Raw genomic sequence first — 26,053 nt, forward strand, 5'->3', positions numbered from 1 at the left:
TTCATTCATTGAGTGAAAGGGGATACAATGACAAATGTGGAATCAACCCTGTCCTGAAAAAGCTTCCATCTTTTTTTTTTTAATTCTTACCTTCTGTCTTAGAATCTATGCTAAGTATCCATTCTAAGGCAGAAGAGCAGAAAGGGGTAGGCAATCAGAAGGTCACAAAGCCAGGATGTTCCTGAGGTCACATTTGAATCCAGAACCCCCCATTGCTAGACCTAGATGACTCCAGGAGTTTCTATTCTGTAGGAAAACGCCCAGAACTCTCATGGCACTATAAAAATGTAAGCTGTTATTATCATCCTTATTTTCCCGGTGGTCCCTGGAAAAGTCCCTTCCCCACTCTGAGCTTCAGTGTTCTCATCTCTAAAAATGAGGTTGGGCTTCCTGACCCATTACGGTTCCTTCCAGCTCTGAGACTCCAGGAGGGCCCCTTAGGATGACATAGCCAGGGGAATTTTCAGAGCCAGTAACAGGGGGGAACAGGCAAAGGCAGAAACAGTCCTGCGGAAAGCCCCCGATCAGCCCCCACGTATCATGCCACCCCTGCTGGCGGAATGCACAGAACTAACAGACATGGAAAACAGAGACCCAGCCGCGTGGCACACAAACAGGGGCGGGGTACAGCAGTGTGAGTTCCTCCCTCGCTCTTGCCCACTTAACGAACCTCAACCTCCCCCCAAACGCCCAGCCAGCCGGCTTGGGAGATCAGGACCTCGCCTCTTCTGAGGGACCCTCGGGCGAAGGCTGTCCCTCTCGTGAGCCCCTAAGTCCCTGCCTCTAGCTAGTAACGGGGAGGGTTAAGGGAGCGCAGTTTGCCTGACCAAGGTTAGGAGAGGGGTCTGAGATGGTACCAACCCACGTTCCGCACGGGGCTTCCTGCAGGCTTCTCAGGGTCTTGAGTTGCCCGGGGGCCCTGTCTGTCACACTGCTATTCCCAGGAGGCTGAGACACGATGCCAGCGGGCAGGACAAGCAACGAGAGGAGACAACAGGCACCACGGAGGGAAGGAATTGCTCACGGTTTTCAAAGTAGAATCGATGGAAGTCCAGGCCTTCAACCAGGTTTCCCAGAGCCTCAGGTTCAAAGGCTGTCATCCCAGGGTCACACATCTTCCTGGAGAAAGTAAGAGCAAACAGGAACCTCCCTGGGCCTCAGTTTCTTCATCTGTGGAATGGGGATCCTGGGGCAGGGTTTACCTACATAATATCATCCCTGAAGGTCCCTTCCATGGATCCCTGATTGTCTCTTTTCTGAGATCCTTTCAAGCTCTGACATCCCATGTTTGATGTTCTGTTCTTCCAGCTTAGGGGTCTCCTCCCATCCTAGCATTTTATTTTTGTATTTTATTAGCTCATCGATTTAAATGGAGACATGGAGGACCCAAGAGTCCAAGGCAAGACATGCACCCCACAGGGGTACTCTTCCTTTCCTTCCTTCCCTCTGCTAAATGCTGGCAGAATCTTGGGATAGGCAGGCCATTTTGGCCCCTTGTACATTCACTTCAGGGGCTTCTTTTACGTACTCTGAGATATGCAGAGGTCCAAGTAAACACTGATATACTCACTGGATACATACACAAGCAGGCACACTTAGGGCTTCAAAGATCCTGTGCTCCATGGAAGCAAAAAGTATCCCCGCTGACTCCTAGGATCCTAACTGGATCCTTCTCCATAGTCGGCACATAAACTGGGATTTGCTCATTTGTTCTCTTTCCCCAGGAGAGAATGGCATGGAGACCACCCCAGGTAGTCTTTCCACCCTAGGGCTATTGAGAGCCAAAGCCCTGCACACAAGTAGCATCAACTCCTTCCCAGTGAACTCTGGGCTTTTAGCCCAGGAAATCCCATTCAGTAATACCAATACCTTCATCCAGCCCTACATTTGTCCCATCTAACTGACTGTTTTGTTGTCTTGACTCCCAGGGGCCATCAGCCAATCCCCAGCAGCAGAGTGGCAAAAGCAGAGTGGAGAGAGCCGTCCTTTCTCCTTCGGGGCCAAGGGCACACTTTCCCTGTCTTACAGGGATCCTGTGAGAGTCTGCCTGAGAGGAATCACCTTTGACGTAGCCCTAATCCCCCTAGCTGAGCAGCTGCCAAATATGAAGATGCTACCCCCACACAGTCTCCATCCTCACCACTACCCCATCAGTCCAGGCTTTATTTCTTCCCTGTGGCCAATTGGACTAGCTTCAATTGGTCTCTCTGCCTCTAGTCCCTGCACTATCCTTGATGCAGCTGCCAAATAAATCTCCCTCATTTGTGGTTCTAACCAGGTCACTCCCCTGGTCAAAAAAACCTTCAGAGCTCCACACAGTTTACAGGAGAGATGATAACTCCTTAGTCTAGCATTTAAAGCCCTCCTTAATCTGGCTCCCTTTTCCACCTTTCCAGATTTAATTCACACTGAATGCCTTCACATGGTGTCAATGCCCGACAAACCCAACTCATCATTGATGCCCAAGCTCCTCCTGTCTTCTCCTGAATTCATGCACTGATGAGGGCCATCTCTGTACCCAGAATAGGCTCCCTTCCTTCTCCTTCTTGTTTCAAATTCTCTCTCCCTTCAAGGCCCAACCCAGGTGCTGACTCTTCCATGAAGCCTTTTTGGATTCTTCCAGCTCAAAATGGATTTCTAATCTTATCTAGAATGTGTAAATCTCTGTTTTGCCTTTTTTGAATTCTGCTTTGCATTACACACACACACACACACACACACACCTGTTATTTCCATGTATCTTTCCACTCCCCCAGTGACTCATAAGCTCTGATGGCTTGGCATTTCATTTTGGTACCCCAGCATCAAGCACAGGGCCTTGCACACAGTAAGTAAATAGCTGCTTAATAACTATTTATTGAATTAAATGTGAGAACCCAGTCTAGGGCCTAAGCTGAACAAGGTGAAACCAGTAGGGAGTCCATTTAAAAAATGAAGATCATTTCACAACAGTAGTTCTCAAAAGTTTGGACTGTGGACCATGGTCTATTGGTCTGGGGTTCTTCCAAGTCAAAGCTATTTTCATCGTAATACTATGATGTCAATTGCTTATTAAAGTACTTTTCCCCTTTTCCAACTATCTGTGCAAGGCTAGATTTTCTTCTCACACTTCATTCAAAACAGCAGATTGAATACCGAAACATATGAGAAAATCTAGCTCTCTTCCATTTAGCCAAACATTTTTTAAAAGTACAAAAATATGTAAAACAGACCTGAGAAGAGTTACATGAACTGATGCAAAGTGAAGTGAGCAGAGCCAGAGATCACTGTACACAGGAACAGCAATATTGCACAATGATCAATTGTGAGTGACTTATTCTCAGAAAAACAATGATTCAGGGCAATTCCAAAGGACTCATGATGAAAAATACCATCTGCTTCCAGAAAAAATACCTGATGGAATCTGAATGAAGATTGAAGCATACTTTTTTTTTTACTTTGTTTTTCCTGGTTTTGGGGGTGGATTTCTTAAATTATGTTTTTATTTCACAACATGGTTAATATGGAAATAGGTTTTGCAAGATGACATACATATAATATAATCAAATTGCTTGCCTTCTCAAAGAAGGAGGACAAAAGAGAGTTGAGGAAGAGAATTTGGAACTCAAAAACCTTTTTAAAGAATGTTAAAAACTGGTTTTACATGTGATTGGAAAAAGTAAAATATAAAAAAATATGTAAAACAATGTCCCTTTTCTCATTACATTTTTTCTTTTGGAAAATAGTTATTTTTCATAGAAAGGTTATTTATGATAACATGTCAAACTGGTTTATTGTCATTTTCAATGAATTTGATATTACATAAATAAATGTTTTGTATGCTTTAAAAAGAACAAATATTTGTTAAATTGATTTTATCTTAATTTTATTAAGTTTTAAAATTTCAAATATGGTAAATGTTAATAGATATAACACACACAAACATAAGCTCTTTGAAGTCCTCGATCATTTTTAATAGTGTAAAGGAGGGGTAGCTAGGTAGCTCAGTAGCTTGAGAGTCAGACCAAGAGATGGGAGGTCCAAGATTCAAATATGGCCTCAGATACTGTCTAGTGTGTGGCCCTGGGCAAGTCACTTAACCCCAATTGACTAGCCCTTACTTCTCTTCTGTCTTAGAACAACACTTGGTATTGATTCTAAGACAGAAGGTAAGGGTTTTACTTTTTTTTTTAAGTGTAAAAGAATCCTGGGACCAAAAAGTTTGAGAACCACTACTTCACAGAATTCTCACCATTGACAGCAGCATGGGTGGAAAAACACATTATCGCTACCCTCCTCTCCAGGGATCATCCAGCTGCAACCCCTCTACCCCACAACACATACACACACCCACACACACAATCCCAGAGAGCCCAGGGAACTCAAGGAAGAAATAAAAACATTTTTTCCTTAGGGAAGTAAAGGACCATTTGGCAGCACAAAGGCAGAGTCCACAGGGAATGAGAGTTAGAAAGGCGTGGGGGAGGAGGCAGAAGAGAAACACACATCAAACTGCAGAGAGGAAAATTATAACCAAAAGAAAAAAGTTGAAAATGAGTTTAATCTAAATGCAAAAGAGGAGTTTGCATTGATCCATCCCTCCCCAGACCTGTGTAAATAAAAATGAGGCGAATATAGGGATAGGTTTGGGATTGGCCCTGTGATTTTGTTGGTTAAAGGGAACTCCCAGGTGAGGAAGCCCCTTTACCATTGTAGGTTGATCACTTCCCTGAAATTGATGATCTTAAGTCACCAAGAAATTAAATTGCTGGCCCAGGGTCCCACAGTCAGTATGGGTTAGAGATAAAACTTGAGCTCAGGTCTTTCTGACTCTGACACTGACTTCTCTCTGCATTATGCCGTGCTGGGATTGAATCATTACCACTTCATTTGGCCCCTTCCCTCCTCCTGTGCCCCATGATTCCCAAGAGCACCCATTGAACTCACGTGTAGGACTCAAAATCCCCATTGCTTATTGCTTCAATCAGCTGTTCTGTCACCTTAATGATTTCTTGCTTTCTCACTGTAGGGCAAAGAGAAAATACAAAGAAACACAAAACACAAAAGGCATTTGTAGCTTGACCTGGAGGAGTCATCAGCAATGGTCCCGGGAAGCCACAAAGTTGGGGGCCAATTTCCAATGGCCAAATGGTGAGCCCAAAGATCTTGGCTCTGGGCTAAATTTTAAGGAGTATCCACTTGACAGTGGCAAGACATGACCCTCAGAAAGAAGGAAGATGAAGCCTCTCTCAGTCCCAGAGCCCCTTGTCTACTAACTGATACCCTTTGCCTTCAGGCTCTACCCTCGCATTATAGCCCTCACACTGGTACCAAGAGAGTCTTCTAAGGCAGATGTCTCATCAGCCTCAGCTTCTGTTTCTTTTTCTGACCATCCCTACCAGGCCTGTACCTTTCAGCTAATGAGCTCTGCCCTCTCCTGTCTCTTTGCTACTGTTTTAGAATTCTCTGCTCATAGCTTCCCCTACCCTCCATCTATCCTAAGATTCACTTAAAGTCCCTTAAGGGTACTGAAGCTGGCATAGAGTAACAGGTGCATATAATTCCCACCCACATTGAGGGGAAAGGACATTTCCTATTAATAGTTCACATTTATACAGGTCTTAGAGCTAGAAGGGACCTGAGGGCTTCTCAGAGCTTCTTCACCTGGGTCCATGAACTCTTTAAAAAATTATATATCTATATAGATATAGATATAGATATGTAGATACACACACACACACGTACACACATATCCCTTCCACAACTCCGGGTTAGGGGAACAGTGTGTCAACGATCTAGAAAATCCATGTAAAGCATTTTAGCCCTCCCTTCATACCAGAGAAAAAGTCTGATTTTTTTTTCTTTTTCTTTTAAGGGGGTGTTTAGAGTGCCTTATTATAAAATTGGGGCTAAATATTTGGTCAGAGGCTCTTTTATGTCATTTACTGAACTTTGTGTGGCATCTGCAAAACTCAAAAAATTTCCATTTAATTTCTTATGCTGACCTGTGATATTTCGAAACCACAATGGGGATAGTTGCAGTGTGGTAAGGGATACCCGTATACATAACTGTATTTTGACATAATTTTTTCTTTATATTTTGTGCTTTAAAAACAAACTGAGGATAGCTCTTTGGCTTTTACCAGATAGTCAAAGAAGTCTCCAACAAAAAAAGGGGTAAATAATCCATGATCTAGACCAATTCTCTAACTTTACACATAAGGAAACTGAGGTCAGGAGAAGTGACTGAAAGGTGAAAGTTCTTATGAAATAATTCTTGTAAAAAATGCTTAATACCATGCCTGACACATTACTTAATAGGCAGCTGGTTGCAAAATGAAAAAAGCCCCCCAAAAGTCAGGAAGATCTGAATTCAAATCCAATCTCAAACACTAGTTGTGTGCCCCTGGACAAGTCAAGTAGCCTCAGTTTGCCTCATCATTTCCTCAACTATAAAATGGGAATAATAATAATACTTACCTAGAAGGGTTTTGGGGAGGATCAAATGAGATATTTGTAAAAAGAGCTTAGCAGAGTGCCTGTTATTTAGTAGACACTATATAAATGCTTATTCTCTTCCCTTCCCCAAGTGAAACAATGAATAAGTAAGAGTCAGGGCTTCAAACCCAGGCCTTCTGATTTCAAATCATGCCCTCTTTCTACTTCTCTACTTCTTTCTACTTCTCAGATAGCAGTTTGCCACTAACAATCCTTTGAGTGGTGTAGGATGAGAATTATTAGCTCCAATATACAAAGGAGGTGAAATGACTTGCCCAGTGTTTACACAGCTGGTATAAAAAATTGGTCTGCAACCTAGGGCTCCTGACTGCAAGTCTAGAGCTCTTTCTGAGACCCCAACCCCCACAGAAGCACTGGGACTTCAGTGGCCAATCCCTTCTACATCTACAAGTGGTCATTACCACCTGTCAGAACCTTTAAGACAGTCAGAGGATAGTATCCCCCTGCTCTAAATTATGATCTAAGGGTGGGATACTTGGTTCTAAATAACAGCCAGAGATTGGAACCTGTCTTTAAATCACAAGCAGAGGATGGGCTCCTTAGGAAGTCTTGAGTGATGAAAAGGGAGAACCCAATATGAGTAATGAAGTCCCAGGAGCCAGCTGGCCTTCAGGCAGGGTCTTAAATATCTTGCCCTCAGCATTTTTCCACATGGAAGCCTGAAAGTGAGTCTGAAACCCTGGATGAAGATCTGGGACTGGAGCTGATGAAAGTTGTTCTGCCACCATCTTGTGCCCTCTACCCTACCTAGCCCATCAAGTCACTTGATTCTAGACATTCAGTTAGGCTAGGGTCATGCCTCTTATGGGTAGCATAAACTAGGGCCCCTGTGGACTACAATTATGATAGTTCATGTTCTTATAACTGTATCCTGTTGACCAAACACTTTCCTTAGAACAGCCCCCCTAAATATAAAAAGACAAAGTATTTTCTATTTTACAGATAAGGAAACTGAGACTCAAAGGGGTTATGGACCTTCTCCATATTCAATGTGGTTAATGTGAGACCAAGATTCCAACTCTAAGAAAAATCACAGGGTAAATGACTTAAATATAAAGAGGGAAATCATACTCAACAATCAGGACACTCCTGAAGGACTTATGGGAAAGAATGCTATCCACATTGAGAGAAAGAACTATGGGAGTAGAAATGCAAAAGCAAAACATATGACATCACTTGTCACATGTATATATGGGTATATGATTTGGGGTTTAGGTTTTAAAAAATCACTCTACAGCAAAAATGTATAATATGGAAATAGGTATCAAGTGATAACATTTGTACAACCCATTGGAATTGCTTATTGGCTCTGGGAGGGGGAAGAGGAAAAGAGGAGGGCAAGAAAAGGAAACATGGAAACATTTAAAAATTTAAATTTTTAAATTTTTAAAAGAAAAATAACAATATAACCTGAAAGAGAAGGGGGAAAGCATTTATTATATGCCTATTAGGTGCCAAGTACTGTGCTAAATGCTTTTACAAATATTATCTCATTTGATCCTCAAACAACCCTGGGGAGGTAGATGCTGTTATAATCCTCTTTTAATACTTGAGGAAACTGAGGCAGACAGTGATATGCACAGGATCAAGGAGTTAGAAAGCATCTTAGGACATAGTTTAACTCGTATCTTCCTGATTTCTGGCCTGGCACTCCTAGTGCCAGGTATACTGGTACTTCCTAGATGCCTCAAGTTATCACCTAGCTACCAGAAGGATGAATCATTTATGTAACAAAATAATAATATTATTAACATAACAGTTTTACAGTTTGCAAAGGATTTTAATCTATTATTTCAGCAACTTATTGGTCAGAACCCGTGATTTCATAGTTGTAAGGTGTTAACTTAGTTCCCAGTGAGGAACAACTTTTTTTTAAACTCTTATCTTCCATCTTAGAACTAATAGTTAGAAGAGCAATAAGGGCAAAGCAATGGGGATTAAATGACTTGACTACTTAGCCAGGAAGTATCTGGGACCAGATTTGAACCAAGAACCTACCATCTCTAGACCTGGCATTCATTTTCAGTGAGCCACCCAACTGCCCCCAAAGAACGTCTTTCTACCAAAGCATATCACCTGCTCTGTAACATATGACCTTAGAGAAGTGATGGTGAACATTTTAGAGACCAAGTACCCAAACTGAAACCTTCATACCACATGGAGTCATCTCCTTACCCAAGACAGGGAAGGAAGGAAGCACTCCCATTGGGCTGCTGGGCAGAGGGGTGGGTGATATGAAAAAGTGTTCTTAAGCTTGATGGAGAGGGAGAAGTGAGCAGCACCCTCCAGCACATGTGCTATAGGTTTGCCAACATTGCCTTAAAGAGTTTTACCTGGAGCACTGAGAATGACTTGCCAAGGACTGCATAGTCCATATGCATCAAATGTGTCATCCTGACTCCATTACAGCTCACAAGAATTCTGTGGCATAGGCTTTACAATCCCAATTTTACAGATGGAACAATTGAGTTTCAGAAAGATGAGTTACTTGCCTGAGTCAGTCACGTAAGTAAGCCTATGGCAAAGCTTAGCCTAGAACCTTGAGCTTAAAGATTCTAAATCCAGGGTTCTTTCCACTACTACGTCATATAATAATAATATCCTAGATCATTGGTTGTACATATTCTATTTGAAAACCTTTAGTGGCATCCCCATGTACTTAAGATAGGCCATTTCATTATTAGCTCCAATTGACTTTGACTTTTTTTTTTAAACCCTTGCCTTCAGTCTTAGAATCAATACTATGTCTTGGTTCTAAGGCAGAAGAGTGATAAGGGCTGGGCAGTGGGAGCTAAATGACTTGTCTATGAAGAGTCTGAGGCAGGATTTGTGCCCAGGACTTCCTATCTCCTGGCCTGGCTCTCTATCTATCCACTGAGCCATCTAGCTGCCCCCTCTATTTGACTTATTTTTGAGCCTCAGTCTACATATCAGTAGCTTCTGTCTATAGTTAGGGCAGCTAGGTTGGTGCAATGGAGAGAGTTCTGGACAGAAAGACTCATCTTCCAAAATTCAAATCTAGCCTCAGACACTAACTATCCTGATCCTGAGCAAGTCATTTAACTCTGTTTATCTCAGTTTCCTCCTCTGTCAAATGAGCTGGAGAAGGCAATGGCAAACCATTCCAGTATCTTTGCCAAGAAAATGCCAAACAGGATCACGAGGAGTCAAGATGTGGACTGAAATGATTAAACAACAAAGGTGTCCACCTACTGGTCTTCAGAATGTTCACCAGTGCCAAGCAAAAAATGTCTCCTCATTCCCCTATATGAGCAATCATCAAGAATTTATTAGGCTCTTAACTATGGGCTAGATACTGTGTTCAGTGCTGGAGATACAAAGACAAAGCAAAAACAATCTCAGTCCCTCAAGGAATTCTACACTCCATTCTATATTACATTAACCTAATAATGCGTATCAAGTGCCAAGCACTGGACTAGATACTGGGGCTATGAAAGCAAAAATGAAAGGGTCTACCCTCAAGGTACTTATGTATCTCCTGAAAATATGTGGAAGATAAATGGGAAGGAGAGCACTAGCAGCTAGAGGAATACGAAGAGGTGTCTCATCGATGTGGAGCCGAGTTTAAAAGGAAATTAATGGCTTTCCCTGTGTCACAGACTGTGTGTGTGTGTCAAAACTGAGACTCAGGCTTGAGTTGTCCTAATTTGTAGACCACCAGCTCTCTGTCTACTCTCCTACACTGCCCTTCTATGAACATCATTATATTCTCAGGTCCTTAAATCCTTTCTCAAACGGATTCCTATATCTTTTCAGAAACAAAAAACAAACTAACTTTGGGCTGCTTAAATGACTGCCCCAGGCTTGTCGACATCCCTCTGTCCAGTCCAAATATGTGGGAGTCCCTCCAGCAGCCTTTCAGAGGCAACAGGCCAGATCCTCACTTGGTTTCTGACATTTCACATGTATGGTTACCATCCTGACCTCCTGGGAGTACTCCTTTTCAGAGGGGAGGAGCATGAGGCACTAAGAGTTTAAGCAACTTTCTTAAGGTCAGATAGTGACAAGAGGGCCAAAAGAGGACTAAGTTCCCAGGTCAGTCTATTCCTGTTAAGGGCAGAGCTGCTACCTGGAGGGAGAAACCTAGATTCAGATGCTGGTTCCCACACTAAGCAGATTTCTGTGACTCTTGGCAAGACCCTTCACTCTCCTCACCTGTAAAATGGGGATCTTCGAAGGATCATAGCTCTTGCTCTAGAAGGGACTTCCAGCCTATTTGTCTACTCCTTCAATTTAGAATTAATTTAGAAATGAGGAAACAGACACAAATTAAAGAAGCTGCTCAGGTAATGATCCTTATATGCTCATGAACTTGTGGGGAAAGTCTGAGAAAGAGGAATTATTTTCATGGTCTCACCATGGTTTCACCACCACTCATACCCCCGTGGGCATCCCAGACACTCCTCAACCTAGTGTTCTTATTACATCAACCACTCCAAAAAAGATGAGTAGAGGGGATCAAGTAGGAAGACATATTAGTCTGTACTTTAAGAACTTCTGCACACACACACACAAACACACACACACACACACACACACACACACAAAGTACACACAAATCCATTTTGTATACTCTGTAAATTGGGAGTAGTAATCTCTTCCTTCCTATCCCCTGTGACTCCCTCTTGGGGCTGTCAAGATCATGAATGTAAGAATATTTTGAAGAGGAATAACTAAATGGCTCAGTGGATAGAGAGCCAGGCCTAGAGAGAGGAGGTCCTAAACTCAAATGTGACCTCAGACACTTCCTAGCTGTGTGACCCTGGGTAAGTCACTTAGCCTCCATTGCCTAATCCATATCCTTTTTCTGCCTCAAACTAATACTTAGTATCTATTCTAAGAGGTAAGGGTTTTAAAAAGTAACACTTTGACAAGTTAAAAATCATTATGCAAATATAGGAAAGGATGATAATCTGAGGGCTGCATTGTGCCCTTCCTACTCTAGTGATTGACCTTCTCAGCTTCAGGGGGGAAAAAAACACCCAAAGTTTGCCTTTTACCTTTGTTCATTTGCCTGCTATTATAGCCCCTTTTGTACCTAGAAGCCTCAGGTCTGGGAGGGACCAAAGGGATTACCTAATCCAACATCCCTCTCATTGTATACCTTTACCTTTCTTTGAATCCCCAAAGCTAAATACAGTGCTTGACATATAGCAGGTACCTTATAAATGTTTATTGACTAACTGAAACTCAGAGAGGATTAATTTTTCTCAAGGTTATACAAGAAATAAATTGGAATTCAAATCTGGCTCCTCTAATTCCAAATTCCTTATTTTTTTACTATCTAAATTTAAAAATATTTATATGTAAATGTGTAAAATCTAAGCAGCTAGGTGGCTCAATGGATAGAGTACCAGGCCTAGAGTCATGAAGATTTATCTTCCTGAATTCAAATGCAACCTCAGACATAAAATTAGTTACATGACCCTAGCCATGTCACTTTAACCCTATTGACATCAGTTTCCTCATCTGTAAAATGACCTAGAGAAGGAAATGGCAAACCACTCTAGGATCTTTGTCAAGAAAAATCAAATGGGATCAAAAAGAATAAGACATGACTGAAACCCAAATATATATATATGTATATATATATAGAAATATGTATATGTAGGTATAGAAATATGTATATTAAACATGAAATATTTATGTATAAATATTTACATGTAAATATATTAACATTTTTATATAGACAAAATATTTCTCAGTAAATTTATAAAAGAATATCATTTTATCAGTGGAAACGACAGTAAAGAAGAATTAAATATCTGCTTTTCCAGTGTATCCAGTGTACCTTCTCTATATGTTATCTCCCAAATCAGATATGGAATTCCATGAGAGCCAGAACCATCTTACTTTTTATTTGTATCTCTAGTGGTTTTCAAAGAGCAAGGACTTAATGCTTTATTCATTCATTCATTCATTCATTCATATACTGCCCTACCTCTTTGTCTGTTCTTTGCCCTGGGAAGCTAATATCATGGAACACCAAGGGACACAAATACAAACAGGAGTGACAATCAAGCGAAATCCCTCCTTCCTGCAATATGTGATGGCAGAGAGAGGACTGACTCTGGAAAAAGAGGATTCTATTTCAATTCTGCCTCTGATGCTATTATGCGACTTTAAACTAGTCACTGTATATCCTTGAAACTCAGTTTCCTCATCTGTAAAATAATGGAGTTGGCTTTTTGTGATGGAAAAGAATTGGAAATTGAGGGGATGTCCATCGATTGGGGGATGACTGAACAAATGTGTGCTATAAGTTGGTGATGGAACATTATTGTGCTATAAGAAATGATAAGCAAGATGGTTTCAGAAAGAGCTGGGAAGACCTGCAGGAAATGATGCAAAGTGAAATAAGCAGAACTGGGAGAACATTATATGCAGTAACAGCAATATTGTACAATGATCAATTGTGAAACCTTGGCTACACCTCCAAAGAAAGAACTGGTGGAGTCAGATGGATACAGATCAAAACACACTACCTTTCACATCAGTTTATTTTTGGTTTTATTTTGGAGTTTTTGTTTTCTATGAGTGTGCTCTTACAACAGTGACCAATATGGAAGTATGTTTTGCATGATAATATATGTATGGCCCAGAAAAAAAATAAAGGAAAATATAAAAAGAAAATAAGGGAGTTGGACCAGATATTCTCTGAGGTCCCTTCCACCTCTAAATCTATGATCTTATCAGCCCAGAAACAATTGCCCTCTCATCCCATCATACCTCTAAGAAGAGAGGCAGAGGTGGGAGTTTATGCCGAATAGAGAACCCTAGTCAGGAAGGGAAACTGGCCAGAAACTCCTAGGGCTCCTCTGTCTTCTCTGCTCTGCCTTGTTCTACCACTACTTGCCAGGATCTTATTTTGTTTGGGGCATCTTTCTTCAGAGGCCCTGGCCCCTTTCTCTTTCAAAGCTTGTGTCCTTTCTGGCCCCGTATCAAACCCCAAGATCAGAACTCTCTGATAGCTGCACCAAGGCACTATCCCAACTAACTAAATCATAGATTAGCTGCCTCATCAGAGAAGTATTTGCCAGAAGGACTTCCTCATTCATAATACCACACATTTAGAAACAAACACATACTTAAATTGTATAGTTAGCAAAAGGTCACCCAAATTAAAATCCCAGTTCAGCCATTTACTGCCTGGCTGACCTTGGACAAGTTACTTTAACAAAAGACTTCTCAAAAGGGGTTCTGAAAACCATTTATCTAACCCAACCACTTTATCTTACAAATAAGGAAACTGAAGGTAAGAGGTTCAATAACTTGTCTTTGGTCACACAGGTAATAATAAATGATAATAACTAACATTTATATGGACCACAAAGTTTGCAAAATATTTAATGTATATTAATGTCTTTGAAAATGAGGTAGCAAGAACTGGGATTGAAACCCAAGTCTTCTTTTTTTCCTGTATTATTTCCACTAGGTTACAACCATTCCAGCAATTCCCACCAATAGTAATAAAAGGAACTCTCTAGAGGATTGATAACCCTTAGGTTTTATCTGTTAAGTCTGTAGGAGCCAGAGAAGGCTCTCTTTCATCCTTGGGTCCAATAAGCCCTCCTACTAGCTGAAGAGAATCATACCACAACTTCATCCTCCTTTCTCTGCTTTTGAATAGATGTCATTGATAACCTTCTTGTTGGCCTCAGCCTCTCACACACACCCTGAGAAGGGTGGTACCTACCAGGGTGTCAGTCTTGGACCCAGGTTGGCAATTAAACCAATCAACTGTCCCAAATTTTTTTTCTTAGAAAGAAGTCACCTTATCTAAAGGTTCCGGTGGCTCAAACTGAGTGTTAGGACCTGACTTTTCTCTGACTTTCACTGTTAAGCCCTGTCCAGATGGTGACTGGGAGGAGTACAAATGCCAAAATGATTTGCTACTGTTTGCAGATCTGCCTCTTTAATCATTATGAGGATTTCCCAAATGGTACCAGATCCAAGATTAAGGCATTTAAAGGGATCATGGGAAATCAGTGGCATCACCTCAGCTGTTCAAGCTGCCAACTATAAAGAAACATGTTCTCTCTATAAATATTGAAGTATCTTGAGGCACTGAGAAAACCAATAGGATATCTCTTGGGACAAGGATGGTGGTACAGGGAGAGAGATCATGAGTAAGACACCAGGCCCAACTGTGGTTCAGTGATAAGAGTGGGAAGGTCTTTGAGCTTCAGAATGGGCAAGGCTAGGCACCAGAGATTAAGTAAGGCAGGAGGCAGATTAGAATGTGGCCCTTGAATTCTTGGTTAGTTGAGACTTTAAATCATGTCTCTAAAGTGAACCTTGGAAACTGACCTTGGGGGTGGGGAGGGTCTTCTCAATTCAGAAGGATGCCATTCTTGAATAGAGGAAAGCTGAATTTCTGGGCATTTATCCTAATAAAGTATACTGCCCTTTTCATGAAGGATCCAAATCCCAGTTCGACTCAGATCGGTTTATTCTTGTACATCTGTGGTTACTTATAATTTTCTCAAAAATATTTCTATCCCTCATTCTTCTCCTTGTGTATCTAGTTGAGTGAGTGTGTTGTGAGGGGCAAAGGAAAGAGAAGATACTAGGAGTAGTAAGTATCTTATGTATCATCAAGGGATAAATGGGGATCAAAGATGGAAAAGCAAAAAGCAGTGAATCTAGTATGCTCTCTTGTAGTTAAATCAAAGAGTGGCTTCTGCCCAGATAAGGATCTGAAGCCTGGGAATACAGATTAAAAAGCCCCCAATGACTACTACAATTTTGCTCCTTGAAACAGATCTGAAATTACTCCGTGGAATCAAGCACCTCAGTCCTATGGGATTTTCCTTATAGCAAAGAAACATACATCCAAATACTTAAAATACTTTTGTCCTGCTCTGATTAGACAATCCCTCTAGGCAGACATTAGCTTCAGCAAACAGATTCTCATTACAAAGGGACAGACTAAACTGAATCAGGCAAGGCTAGAAAGGTTCAAGCATAGAGTCTCCCAGAAGGGAAAATGGAATCATCCCTCCTACCTTTGGTGTCTTCATCTTCAATGGTGGTATTGGTACTCTCAGAGGATTCCTGGGCAAAGAACAGGGGAAAAAATAACAAGAAAGAAATGAACCCCAGGCTGACAGTTAAGGCTAAGGAACCTGCCCAACTGATGGCAAACATAACAGCTTTTACCAACCCTGATCATCAAAGAACTTGGCTGGTTGTCCTAGAGCCACATGGGCCCCGGAGCCCCGACAGAGCAGCTAAAACTCCACCTGACTTTCAAACTCAGGGGGCAATTAGGAGGAAGAGGAGAAACAGGAAAAGGAGGAGAAGGGAAGAAGGAGGGCTCAGTGGAGGGGCTGTGTCTGAGGTATCTTATGGGAATGGAGACATAGAGAACTCCCGCCTCTGCTGTGAGATGGGAAGAGGGTTTAGCCAGAAGAGAGTTGAAGGAGTTGTAGTGAGGAGCAGAGTGACACCAAGTTGAGTGTACAATTCAGGGAGGGGGAGAAATGGTACAAATTTATAGGGGAAATAAAAAGAGAAGAGGGAAAATTAGGATGAGGGAGTTGTGCAGAAGTAAGAGTGAACACATGAAACTACAGTCAGGAAAGAGATGCACAATCACACAAAGCGCATTTCTGAGTCCCAAATGCACCCACTGGTTACACTGACAGGCCCTTGGAGATGTCGAGGAAGGCCAGGGCTGAGGTTTGCTCTGCCCAATGCACACTGGGTGTCTCACTCCACAAAAGACCCTAGGTAGGGTCCCTACACTGCCACACCCACCAGCCTATCTCTACTCGCCACCGCTGTTTCATCAAATTTTTAAAAGTTGGGTTTTAGGGTAAAAGCTAAGGGCTTCAGGCTGGAGAATTCCAGGGAGAATGATTCAAGAGAATCAGGCTAGGAAAATATCCTGGGAAGTCGGACAAGGTCCATGTCAACCACTGCACACAATGGGTCAATATTGGTCTTATACTATGAAATGTATTGTTCCAGAAGGTATTAACATAAACACACAAACAACATACATGTTTGTCACGCAACACACACATACCACGCACACCCTTGGCCCCCTCTCCCCACCCCGCATTCCCAGTATAACCTCTAGGAGCAAGGCGGGAGTGCGCTGAGGCCCAGCATTACCGGCATTTGGGAAGACGGCAGACACTCACCATTAACTGAACACTGGAACTGGACTTTCTTTTCTGGAAAAACAAGGAGAAGAGATGGGACAGGAAGAGACACAGCGGCAAAACGGTAGAGAGTAGTGGGGAGAGGGAAGTAGAGAGGAAGGAGTGGCCCCTGGGCCAGGCTTGAGGGTACTTCAAAAGTGTTGAAATCTGGCACTCAGAGAAAGAGGGTAGTGCCCAAGGTATGGCATTGCCCATGAGCCTAAGCACACTTTCCCTACATACCATAACTCTGAAGACCAGCCAAGCTTGGGGCTTTACCTAACTTTGCTGGGCCTTATCTTTCAAATCCTCCTAACTCTGCCTAAGCCTTGCCCTTCAAATCCTCCAAATCCCAGTGCAAAGACCTTCCTGAACCAAAGCTACCCACTACGCCAAGCTTTGGTGAAATAGGGGGTATGGTGCCTTGGATACCAGTCACTCCCCAGCAGCCAGGTTGAGACTGTCACAATTTATTGGTCTTCAAATGAGAATTAGACTCCAGAGAATTGAGAATTGGTGCTCTCTGACCCACCTGGGGTTTATCAGAAAAGGCCCTCAGTTGCTAATAGTCTTAGGACTTTCTTAGCCTTCTAGAAAAAAGAGCAAGAAAAGCCTCAATGAAGTCTCAGAAAATTGGGATAAACTGGTTCCAGATGCCAGTCTCAAAGAGATTCCAAAGTATCTGAGAATGGCTATTAAGTGCCTCTTCATATTGTTTTTCCATTTTGCACTAATTGTAAATCAAATTTGATCTCCACTTTTTTTCTGACATCTTACAAATCTTCTGCAAAGAGCATAAGTCAACCCCATTTTATAGAGACATTGAAGCCTAGGAGAGTTAAATGACTTGCCCAAGGTCATCTAATGACTGCTATAGCCAAGATTAAAACATGGCTCTAGCCATTTGACTATTCCAACTCTCTGAAGCATCTGGGCTTTTTTGTTTCCTAATCCAAAGCCAAGAGTGGAAGGAGAAGAAGAGAGGAGAGGAAATTGGGGTGGGAGAAGAAGGAAGCAGAATGGGAAGATGGAGGAAGAGAAAGCACGGCTCCGAATGATTTTCTCTTTCTCTGACTGCTAAATCAGAAATCCAGATATGGACAAAGTCCCTTGTGTGCCTGAGTGAAGTGGCACTGAGATGTCTCAAAAAGCTAAAAAGGGATATCAGTGAGCCATGATATCATAATGCCAAAGCTCACTGATGACTCATGGAGTGTTGCCATCCTGGTGGGGTGAGTAAGAGCTTGGAAAGCAATTTCAAAAGCCCCAGTGTTCAGCTCTAACTCCATCCAGGGACACCTCAATCTTCTTCCCTAATGACTTGGTTAGCATTCCTTAATTGAAGAAAGTCTACTCTCCTGTGCCTGGCTGCCCCTTCACCAAGATCCCTTCTGGTCCAGGCTCCCCTTCCATGGCCACGGTCCTCTAGATGGCCTCCATGCCATGATGCAAGCCAGCAAATAGTGGGAACCAGAAGGCTTCTGGCAGGGGTGGGAGTCCAGTAGCTGTTCTGTCTTCAGCTATAACCCAAAAAGCCAGAGGGGCTGAGAGACTTGGCTTTACTCACTCAGGTCTGTCACATGGGGCAGACTTTTCAGACAAAAAACATGATGCAAACACAGAGCAGCGACTGTACTAGTTCTGGACGCACAGTAACAGGATGGGACACGGCGGGCAGTGAGGGGGCAGGGTGAGAGCACTTATCACAACAGGACAGGATGGGACACCACATGTTGGGGCAGTGAATGGCTTTGGAAGCCTCTTCGAGGCAGAAGGGTGGGGGTGGACAGGAGAGAGGCCTAACTTTCCTCCCTCCCTCACTGTTATGTATGCAGAAAGGAGGATCTGGAGGCTGAGGTGGAGCAGGAATCAGGAAACTCAGGCCCTCTGCCTAGATGAGCACAGGGTGTAAAGATAAGAAGTTTGCTGAATTGTCCTTAAGTGGATGCCTCTTAGGGACAGGAGGAAAAGAGACAGGAAGAGGAAGTCTTTCTCCCTGATGTCCCAAATCTAGTATGTAACCCTTCTGGAATTTGTCTATAAAGAAACAAAAGCTGGCATATGCTGGCAGTCCAAAGCCTGACTTCCTCTAATTTGGGAGATGGTTTTCATCACAGATTTTCATTCAAGAAAGGGAAGTCTAGGCTCGTGCAATCTGAGGACTCCAAAGACTGGCAAAGGCTCCTTGGGCATTCCTAGTCAAAGCTAGAGTCCTTTCATCAACCCATTCCCTCCTCCCCCTGAGACTGTCAGAACAGTGGAAAGGGTGGTTGAAGCACCATCAGAAGGTGAGGGTGGGGGGCCTTCACCTGACACAGCATCTCAGGATGTTGGCCTTCTTCTGCCTTCCTAATTGTCCAGGAGGCATAAGATGGTATCCCTAGTCTCTGTTCTGGAATAGGGTGAACAGGGCAGTATTTTGGTTTACCTGGGCAATGCCAGCTCTGCTGCCCATGAATGACAGACTCCAGATTCCATCTACTGCCCCTCCAGCACTGAGGCTCCTTTGTCTCTTGCTTCTCCATCGCTCTGACCTCACATACACAGAAGGTCCAACTTTTAAGCCAATTTACAAAAGCTATCTTGTGGCCTCAACCCTCAGGGGTGCAGGTAATGGCTGAGATTTGGTATGGGAGGTCCTAGTTATGAATCAAACTATCCCTCCCCACACAGCAGAATTCCTTGGAATTCCTCAGACTGAAGCACCTTTGTCCCAAAAGCACACCAAAATGACCAAGCCTGAGCTCTGCTCCCTCAATCCCTAAAGCAACTCCTCCTTAAAATCTGCCCAAAGCTCATCAAACTCCATTAGAACTTTCTGCTCTTTGTCTCCTATCTTCAGTACACAACCCAACTAGAGAACTTGGCTTTGGCCACCAATTCAACTTTGGGCCACCTCAACATCAGGCCTTTTCCAGGGAGGCCGTGCACCCAGCTCAACAACCAAGGACGATGGCCATGCATCCAAAGTCAGTAACCCCTACTTGAGTGGGTATTCCAACATAGCCAAATCTCAGTGTCCCAAGTGAACATTGAGAAGTGACAGCAGAGAAAATATATTATCATCTAGAGTCATCTCTAATTGAATATGGGGAGCAGTGTATGTGTGTTTGTTTTTTAGGGGTGGAGTTCTTTCATCTTATTAATTAGGTTTGACTCAGGCCAATAATAAAATGAATCTGGGTATCTATCACTATAATGATTGGGGCAGTCACTGGATTATCCAGAAAAGCCAGCCAATCTAACACTAGAAGCATGACAGACTAATCCATTTAGTTTGGATTATTGTAGACTTCCTATGAATCGCATTGTCTTACTCATTTAACATTCCATCATGGCACATAGCCCATGTGCTGGAAGAACTAAGTGTGGTAAGATGACAAGTCCTATCCAGAAACAGTGACCTTGTGGTGGAAGGAAGCCAAGGGCAGGGAGGAACCAGTATGTTTCCTAAAGGCACGAGCACCATTCACCAGAGAGAAGAGGAAAAGGAGAATAGAGAAAAGGGAAGAAGTGAAGATAAGGAAATATCATTGAGGGATTGGCAAACAGCATTGTAGAAGGGTAACGTGGAGGAGAAAGGCATTTTATGACCATTGTGTAGAGGGAGGAGGTCAAGCCTTCTTTCCCTTGTGAAGGGGACAGATATTCTTCAGGTTGGTTCCTTTAAGCCTTGGAACTCTTCCAGGGAAACATGATAGGCTGGGGATATAATAATTGATCAGGGAGCACCTTCACTAGGCCACTGACTCTGTCTTTGGGAGAAAAAAAAAACCAGGAAGGACCATTTAAAGCCTGGATATCCTACATTTCTGGTGAGTCCTTATCCAGTGGGGCCAGAGAATTATTCCAGACAAATGGCCCTAAGGGAAATGGAAGGACATCATTAACTACTTCAGTGGAATTGGGGAAAGAGGTGGAGGTCAAAGCCTATTTGTTCATCCTAATATATGAGGGAGTCTTCTCCCAGTGACCAAGACTTATAGACACCTACAAGTTTCTATGGAAAAGTATTTGTTCTTTCTCTTAATTCCTGAGCACTCACTCATCCTCTTTTTCTCCATCACTTTGAGTCACTGGGAGGATTAAACGCTTTCCCTTTTTTCTTGGCCTCTTTCTTTCCCCACATTCAGACTCTTTTGTTTTTGTATCTCCCTGACTTCTGCTCCCAACCATCCCTGTGCCCTCAAAGAAGAGCAGTGCCTGGAAAAAGGGGCACCCAATGGTGAGATGGGGAAGAAGAGAGGCCATTATTCCAAGGGACCCATTTCATCATAGAATAATCCATGTGACTTGATTCTCACCAATAGCCAGTTGGGGGTGCCCCAACGCTGGTACTGTCCTAGATGATCAGCCTTATGAATAAATCACCCAGAGGGGTAGGAGCTCCACCCATTATATACACACACACACATACACACACACACACACACACACACACACACACACACACACACACAGTCTGTTATCATAGCATCATAAATTTAGAATTGGTAGTAACCTTCATTTAATCCATCACTCTCATTTTATAGATGAGGGGATGAAAGGTCAGAGAACTTAAGTAAACTACCCATAGTCTTAAATAGTATGTAGCATTTGGGATTCAAATCCAGGTTCCCTCTGGTTCCAAATGCTGTGCTCTTTTCCACCACTCTGAGGCCCTTTCAGGCATCAAGGGGAGCTTACCTTCACACCATCATTCTTCTTGTTGCCCCCACTCTTCCCGCCTGTGATGGAAACAAAGTAGAGAGTTAATAGTACAAGACAGGGCACCAAGGCCCAAAGTGTGAGGAGGAGCAACATCCGAGAGCAGCGAGGCAGGGGATGAGAGGCTGGGGTAGAGGGGCACAGGGCAGACTGGATCCAGAATCTTTAAGAAAGACACCCTTCTCTTCCTCTTCTTCCTCCTTTTCCCCACACCAGCGTTGGCCCCCCCAGGGGAAGGAGGAGTTTTCCCCTCTCCTTGGGCCACAGGACACTCTGGCACTTCAAAGAAAGAGAACTCCTCCCCCAAGGGTCCTAGCCACAACACCACCACAGGGGTCCCCAGTCAGTCTTGGGGGATTTCCTCTGAGCCCCATTCAGTCCCAAGGCTAATCCCAGATTCTCAAACTCCTGGGACAGTGGCAGTTTGTACTCTCTCCCTGCCTCTGCCCCCTCTCTAATTTTAGCCCCATGCTGCCGTGGTCATGTGTCATCCGATCCTCCTCACTGGACAGCTGCAGGCCCCATTTTGGCAATGAGAAGAAGCAGATGCCCACCCACTGTTAAGGTCCTATCCCAGGCCCCCCTCCCAGGGCCAGACTAGTGCCTTCTAGCTATAATAGCCCATCCCTAGACTCTCAGCTCCGGAAACCATGCCCAGGGTGGGGGTTGGTTCCTCAGGCAGCAGCCAGAAAAGAGGTAAACAGCTGCCCTGGGACTCCTGCTCCAAAGGAAATTCCCAGAGGCCTCTACCTTTCTGTCATCTCCTTACCACACACCCCTCCTGGATACAGTGCTTATGTTTGGATACCAGCCAGAAAATGCCAGAATACCCATCCCAATTAACATTCTGACTGAACCTTTATCTAGGTGTCAGGGAGAGACAGAGAAGAAAGAAAGTGTGAGAGAAAGGAAGAAAGAGGAGAGAAAAAGAGAAAGAAGGAGAGAAAAGAGAGAAGGAGAGGAGGGAAGGAGAGAAAGAAAGAAAGAGAGAAAGAGAAAGGGGGGGGAGGGAGAGGGAGAGAGATAAACAAGAAAGAAAGAAAAGAAAGGAACAAAGAAAGAAAGAAACAGTCAGGAATTTAATCCTGACTACTCAAAACTGCTTTAATGAAGCATAGTGAGCCTAAAAGAGTGAACATCTGTCTCTACCTATCTTGGTCAATATTCAACCCTACCCCAAGGCCTACCTACAGCAGCTGTTGCAATCTTACCTGACTCTCTAGACCCTGTTCTCTCCCTAGATTCCCTAACCTATGCCATACTCTGCACACTTTCCCAGCTCAGACTCCCCGGGGCTAAGAGCTCCACAAGGTTCCTACTACACACCCTTGATACCCTTTTTTAATTGCATACCCATGATGCCTTGGAGCCTGGAATGAGAGGCACCATTTCATTCCTCATGTTAGTATTGTACTTTGTAGTTCCCAAAAGACCCTCACCTCTAGTATCCTACTTAGTCCTCACAAATCTGTAATATAAGTGGGGCAGGAATTATTATCTCAATTGTATTGAAGACTGGGGTTCAATAAGGGAAAATAAGTGTCATAGAGAGGAAGAGATCCATGGATTACCATCTCTTTCCACTATGCCTCTCAGTGTCCTGTCTTTGATTACTTACTATCAGTATCTTGTTTTCTAAGACTCTTAAAAGACACCAATATAGTCTTTTTTTAATAGGGAAGATGTTTCATAATCAATTTCTTGGCCCTTAAAGTCCTGTTTAGGGTCTCTAACAAAGGGAGTTCAACAAGTCATCAGACTAGAGAAGGCAGAGGATGTAAAGGAAATCCTGACAGCTGGCACGCTCCTAGCTTTGAGGGTGAACAGACAGGGTGGTGAATAGATAATAAGGCTTCATGGTTAGTGATAGAAAGAGTCATAGATTCATAGGGTCAGAGAGTTAGAGCTGGAAGGGAACTTCAAGGTCATCTAGTCCCAAGTCCTTCATCTTAAAGATGAGATAAGTCAAGCCCAGATATGAATAGATTGACCAAGTTTTCATGGGTAATTCTTACAATGGAAGAGCAAGGATGTGACCCCAGGTTCTCTAATTCTGAATCCAAGGCCCTTTCCATTGTACCACACAGCCTAGCTTGCTAGACAAAAGCATTTTGTCTGTCTCTAATTAGCAGCCTGAATAGTATGCCATATCCATGGTATGAGAAGGAAAGACACTCTTGGATGGGTCTGTTGGGGCCAAGAATGGTTCCTCTACTGATTGGGCCTCTGGCTACTGCCCAAGTTGGATAAGATTCCATGCTTCCTGGAAGTAGGGAAATGGGATGAACCTTCAGACCCAGAGCATACAGTATCCTTGCCTGGTGATAGGTGGGACCAGGAAAGAGAATTGAGCTTACACTACAATGCAGAATCACTCCAGAGACCCCACCGTTGGTATGAACTTTGCTGCCTGAATTCAGCTGTTTTTTTCAGTCCTCCCAAACACCTGGCATCAGCAGCTAGACTCTGGTAATGCTATCACTCATGTGCCCTTAGACAAGGGTCACCTGTTAAATTCAAGTTCCTGTCCCTTCCCCCTTCTCTCCCCACCCCTCCACTTAATTGGGAACTTCCTACTCACCCTCACAGGAAGTCCCTGGAACTTCTGTAGGCATCTCCCACTACTTCTTCCCTCCTAACTATCCTCCTTTGGACCAACTGAGGAAAGCTCTAATCTAGGCCTCGACAGCTCCTTATGTGAGTCTGCTTTTAATATCAGGGCTGATGCTGCCTCTACTCCCAGCCCAGGAACCATTCTCACACATGGCACAGAGAAGAATGATCAAAAGACTATTTTACATTCTTAGAAGCCTTTTAGAGCTTACAAAGTACTTTCCTCACAACCACCTCGAATATAGTGTTATCCCCATTTTACAGGTGAGGAAAGTAAGGCTTCCAGAGGTTTAAATGACTTGCCCAGGGTCGTACAGCTAATTAAGTGCCAGAGTCTTGAACCCAGGTCTTCTGTCCAGAATACAAGTTTGTGGCTTTAGCCAATGGGCAGCTTGTTTAGGGACCAACATCCGTCAAGTCCATGGGATTTTTCAGCACTTGGTCAGCACCCTATGTTCCTCTTCCCCCTCCACCCACCCCTCAGCTGTCACCCCAAGTCTTGCCAAAGGACTAGCTGCCTCCGTGTATGTGTATGCTGAGCAGGCAGTGATGGCAGTGGGTGGGGACCAGAGAATAAGTTCCTTGGGCAAGAAGAGCAGGAATGTTTTCACCCCTGCCCTCTCCTGCATCCTTAAAGTACCATGAGTACAAAAGCCTTCAATGCCAGGGCTGAATTGTGTATGACAAATCCTGAGTACCAAAGGGTCCCACCACCTACCAGAGAAGTTCCTGGTGGCCAGCATGGTGGTAAGGATAGCTCCCTGAAACAGACAAAAAAAGAACAACAAGAGAGGGGAGGGTAGGAAGAGACACCAGGGAAGAAAAAGGGAAGGAGGGAGGGATAAGAAAATGTGGAGAGTGGGTAGAGGGAGAGATTGTATTCTGAGACCAAGCCTCCCATTCTCCCCCATCCCTCTGTCCATCTGTCTTTAGCAATCCCAAGAAAAAAAGAGATTGGCTGGGAAGGGTGTTAGGTGGGCACAACTCCAGGGACAAGATTGTGTTGGACAAGAGTATTAATAGGCAGCTCCAACCTAAGCCAGGGTTGCTGGCTAGACTCCAGAAGGCCTGCCAACTAGGTCTCCAAAAGGCCATGTAAATCTCCTGCCTGAGTCAGGGAGGTGGTCACTTTCTCAACCCTCCTTCCTCTTTCCTCCCCTGCTCTCAGCTTGAGTTAACCCTTTCCTTTTGGAGCATTCAGTGCTCTCTTTCCAGCCAGTCTATTATCTCACTAAGGAATCCCAGGCCATCAGAAAAACTTTCCATCCCCTCAAGTTCCACTTCAGTAAAGTGAAAGGATGGAAGAATGATTTCTAAAGCCTTTTCAGTTCAGATATCATCTTGTATGATAAGGTTTCTGGCTCCTGCTTCAATTTCTAAGATCCCTTTGGGCTCAACTATCCTCAAGATAAGTAGGGTCTTCTCCTGGGATTTCGCCAGCCCTTTGGTGCCAATATCCCTTAATTAATGTAGTCTTCTGCTCTTCCCCTCTACCTCCCATTATTGGAGGCTAGAAGACTCTTGGGAACAGTACATACGGGCAAAGAAAGAGATTACCAGTGAGCTCAGCATGTCTAAAATAAATCATGCCTCAGCTCCATGTAATCTTGGGGGCTCATAGTCCCATTTAACTGGGTAGGAAGCATACTTAACTCCTTCCTGTTCTGACACAACCCACACTGAGGGGCACAGGGTATTCAGGAGCTATTATTCTAAATAATAATAATATTTTTGTCCAGACTCTTGATTTCATCAATATAGAGAATTCTAGGTGAAGAAAATCTCTCTAAAGAAATAAATTGGCACCTGTTTTGCATCTTATAGTCTTAGAGAGTTTCCTTTAGAGTCATCCAGTCAAATGATGTCATTTTTATAGATAGGGCAGCTGAAGCCTAGACAGGCTGAAAGGAATTACTCTGTCATCAGCTAGTCATGCCTGAGGCAAGATCCAAACCTTTGTCTTTCCGACTCTAAGTTCCACTGCTTCATGACCCCCAGTCTAATGCCATTTAGACTCTAATTATGTGGTGTCTATGTCTCCGCTGCTTCCCACTGGAAGGATG

The 26,053-nt window shown here is 43.5% G+C and overlaps 1 protein-coding gene and 1 long non-coding RNA gene across 5 annotated transcripts in view; one reads left to right on the top strand and one right to left on the bottom strand.

Annotated features, from left to right (window-relative positions):
- Nucleotides 1–26,053, bottom strand: part of CAMK2A (calcium/calmodulin dependent protein kinase II alpha) — a 99,008-nt gene that overhangs the window by 16,425 nt on the left and 56,530 nt on the right. The window contains exons 12-17 of one of the 3 annotated variants that reach the window (XM_007473866.3): nt 24,709–24,751; nt 21,357–21,397; nt 16,671–16,703; nt 15,528–15,576; nt 4,927–5,002; nt 1,025–1,119 (exon numbers count right to left, since the gene is read on the bottom strand). In XM_007473866.3, the coding sequence (XP_007473928.2) occupies nt 1,025–1,119; nt 4,927–5,002; nt 15,528–15,576; nt 16,671–16,703; nt 21,357–21,397; nt 24,709–24,751 (337 nt within the window). The remainder of the gene's footprint in view (nt 1–1,024; nt 1,120–4,926; nt 5,003–15,527; nt 15,577–16,670; nt 16,704–21,356; nt 21,398–24,708; nt 24,752–26,053) is intronic. The other 2 variants (XM_007473867.3, XM_016428195.2) reach the window with 2 other exon arrangements.
- Nucleotides 17,672–19,757, top strand: LOC103100240 (uncharacterized). 2 transcript variants are annotated; one of them, XR_457757.3, is made up of 2 exons: nt 17,672–18,683; nt 19,513–19,757. It is a non-coding gene; the product is annotated as an uncharacterized LOC103100240 (long non-coding RNA). The 2 variants fall into 2 exon arrangements; XR_008915135.1 differs by having other exon boundaries at nt 17,913–17,994.

This window comes from Monodelphis domestica, chromosome 1, assembly GCF_027887165.1.
Source record: "Monodelphis domestica isolate mMonDom1 chromosome 1, mMonDom1.pri, whole genome shotgun sequence".
In the NCBI taxonomy this organism is placed as follows: domain Eukaryota; kingdom Metazoa; phylum Chordata; class Mammalia; order Didelphimorphia; family Didelphidae; genus Monodelphis; species Monodelphis domestica.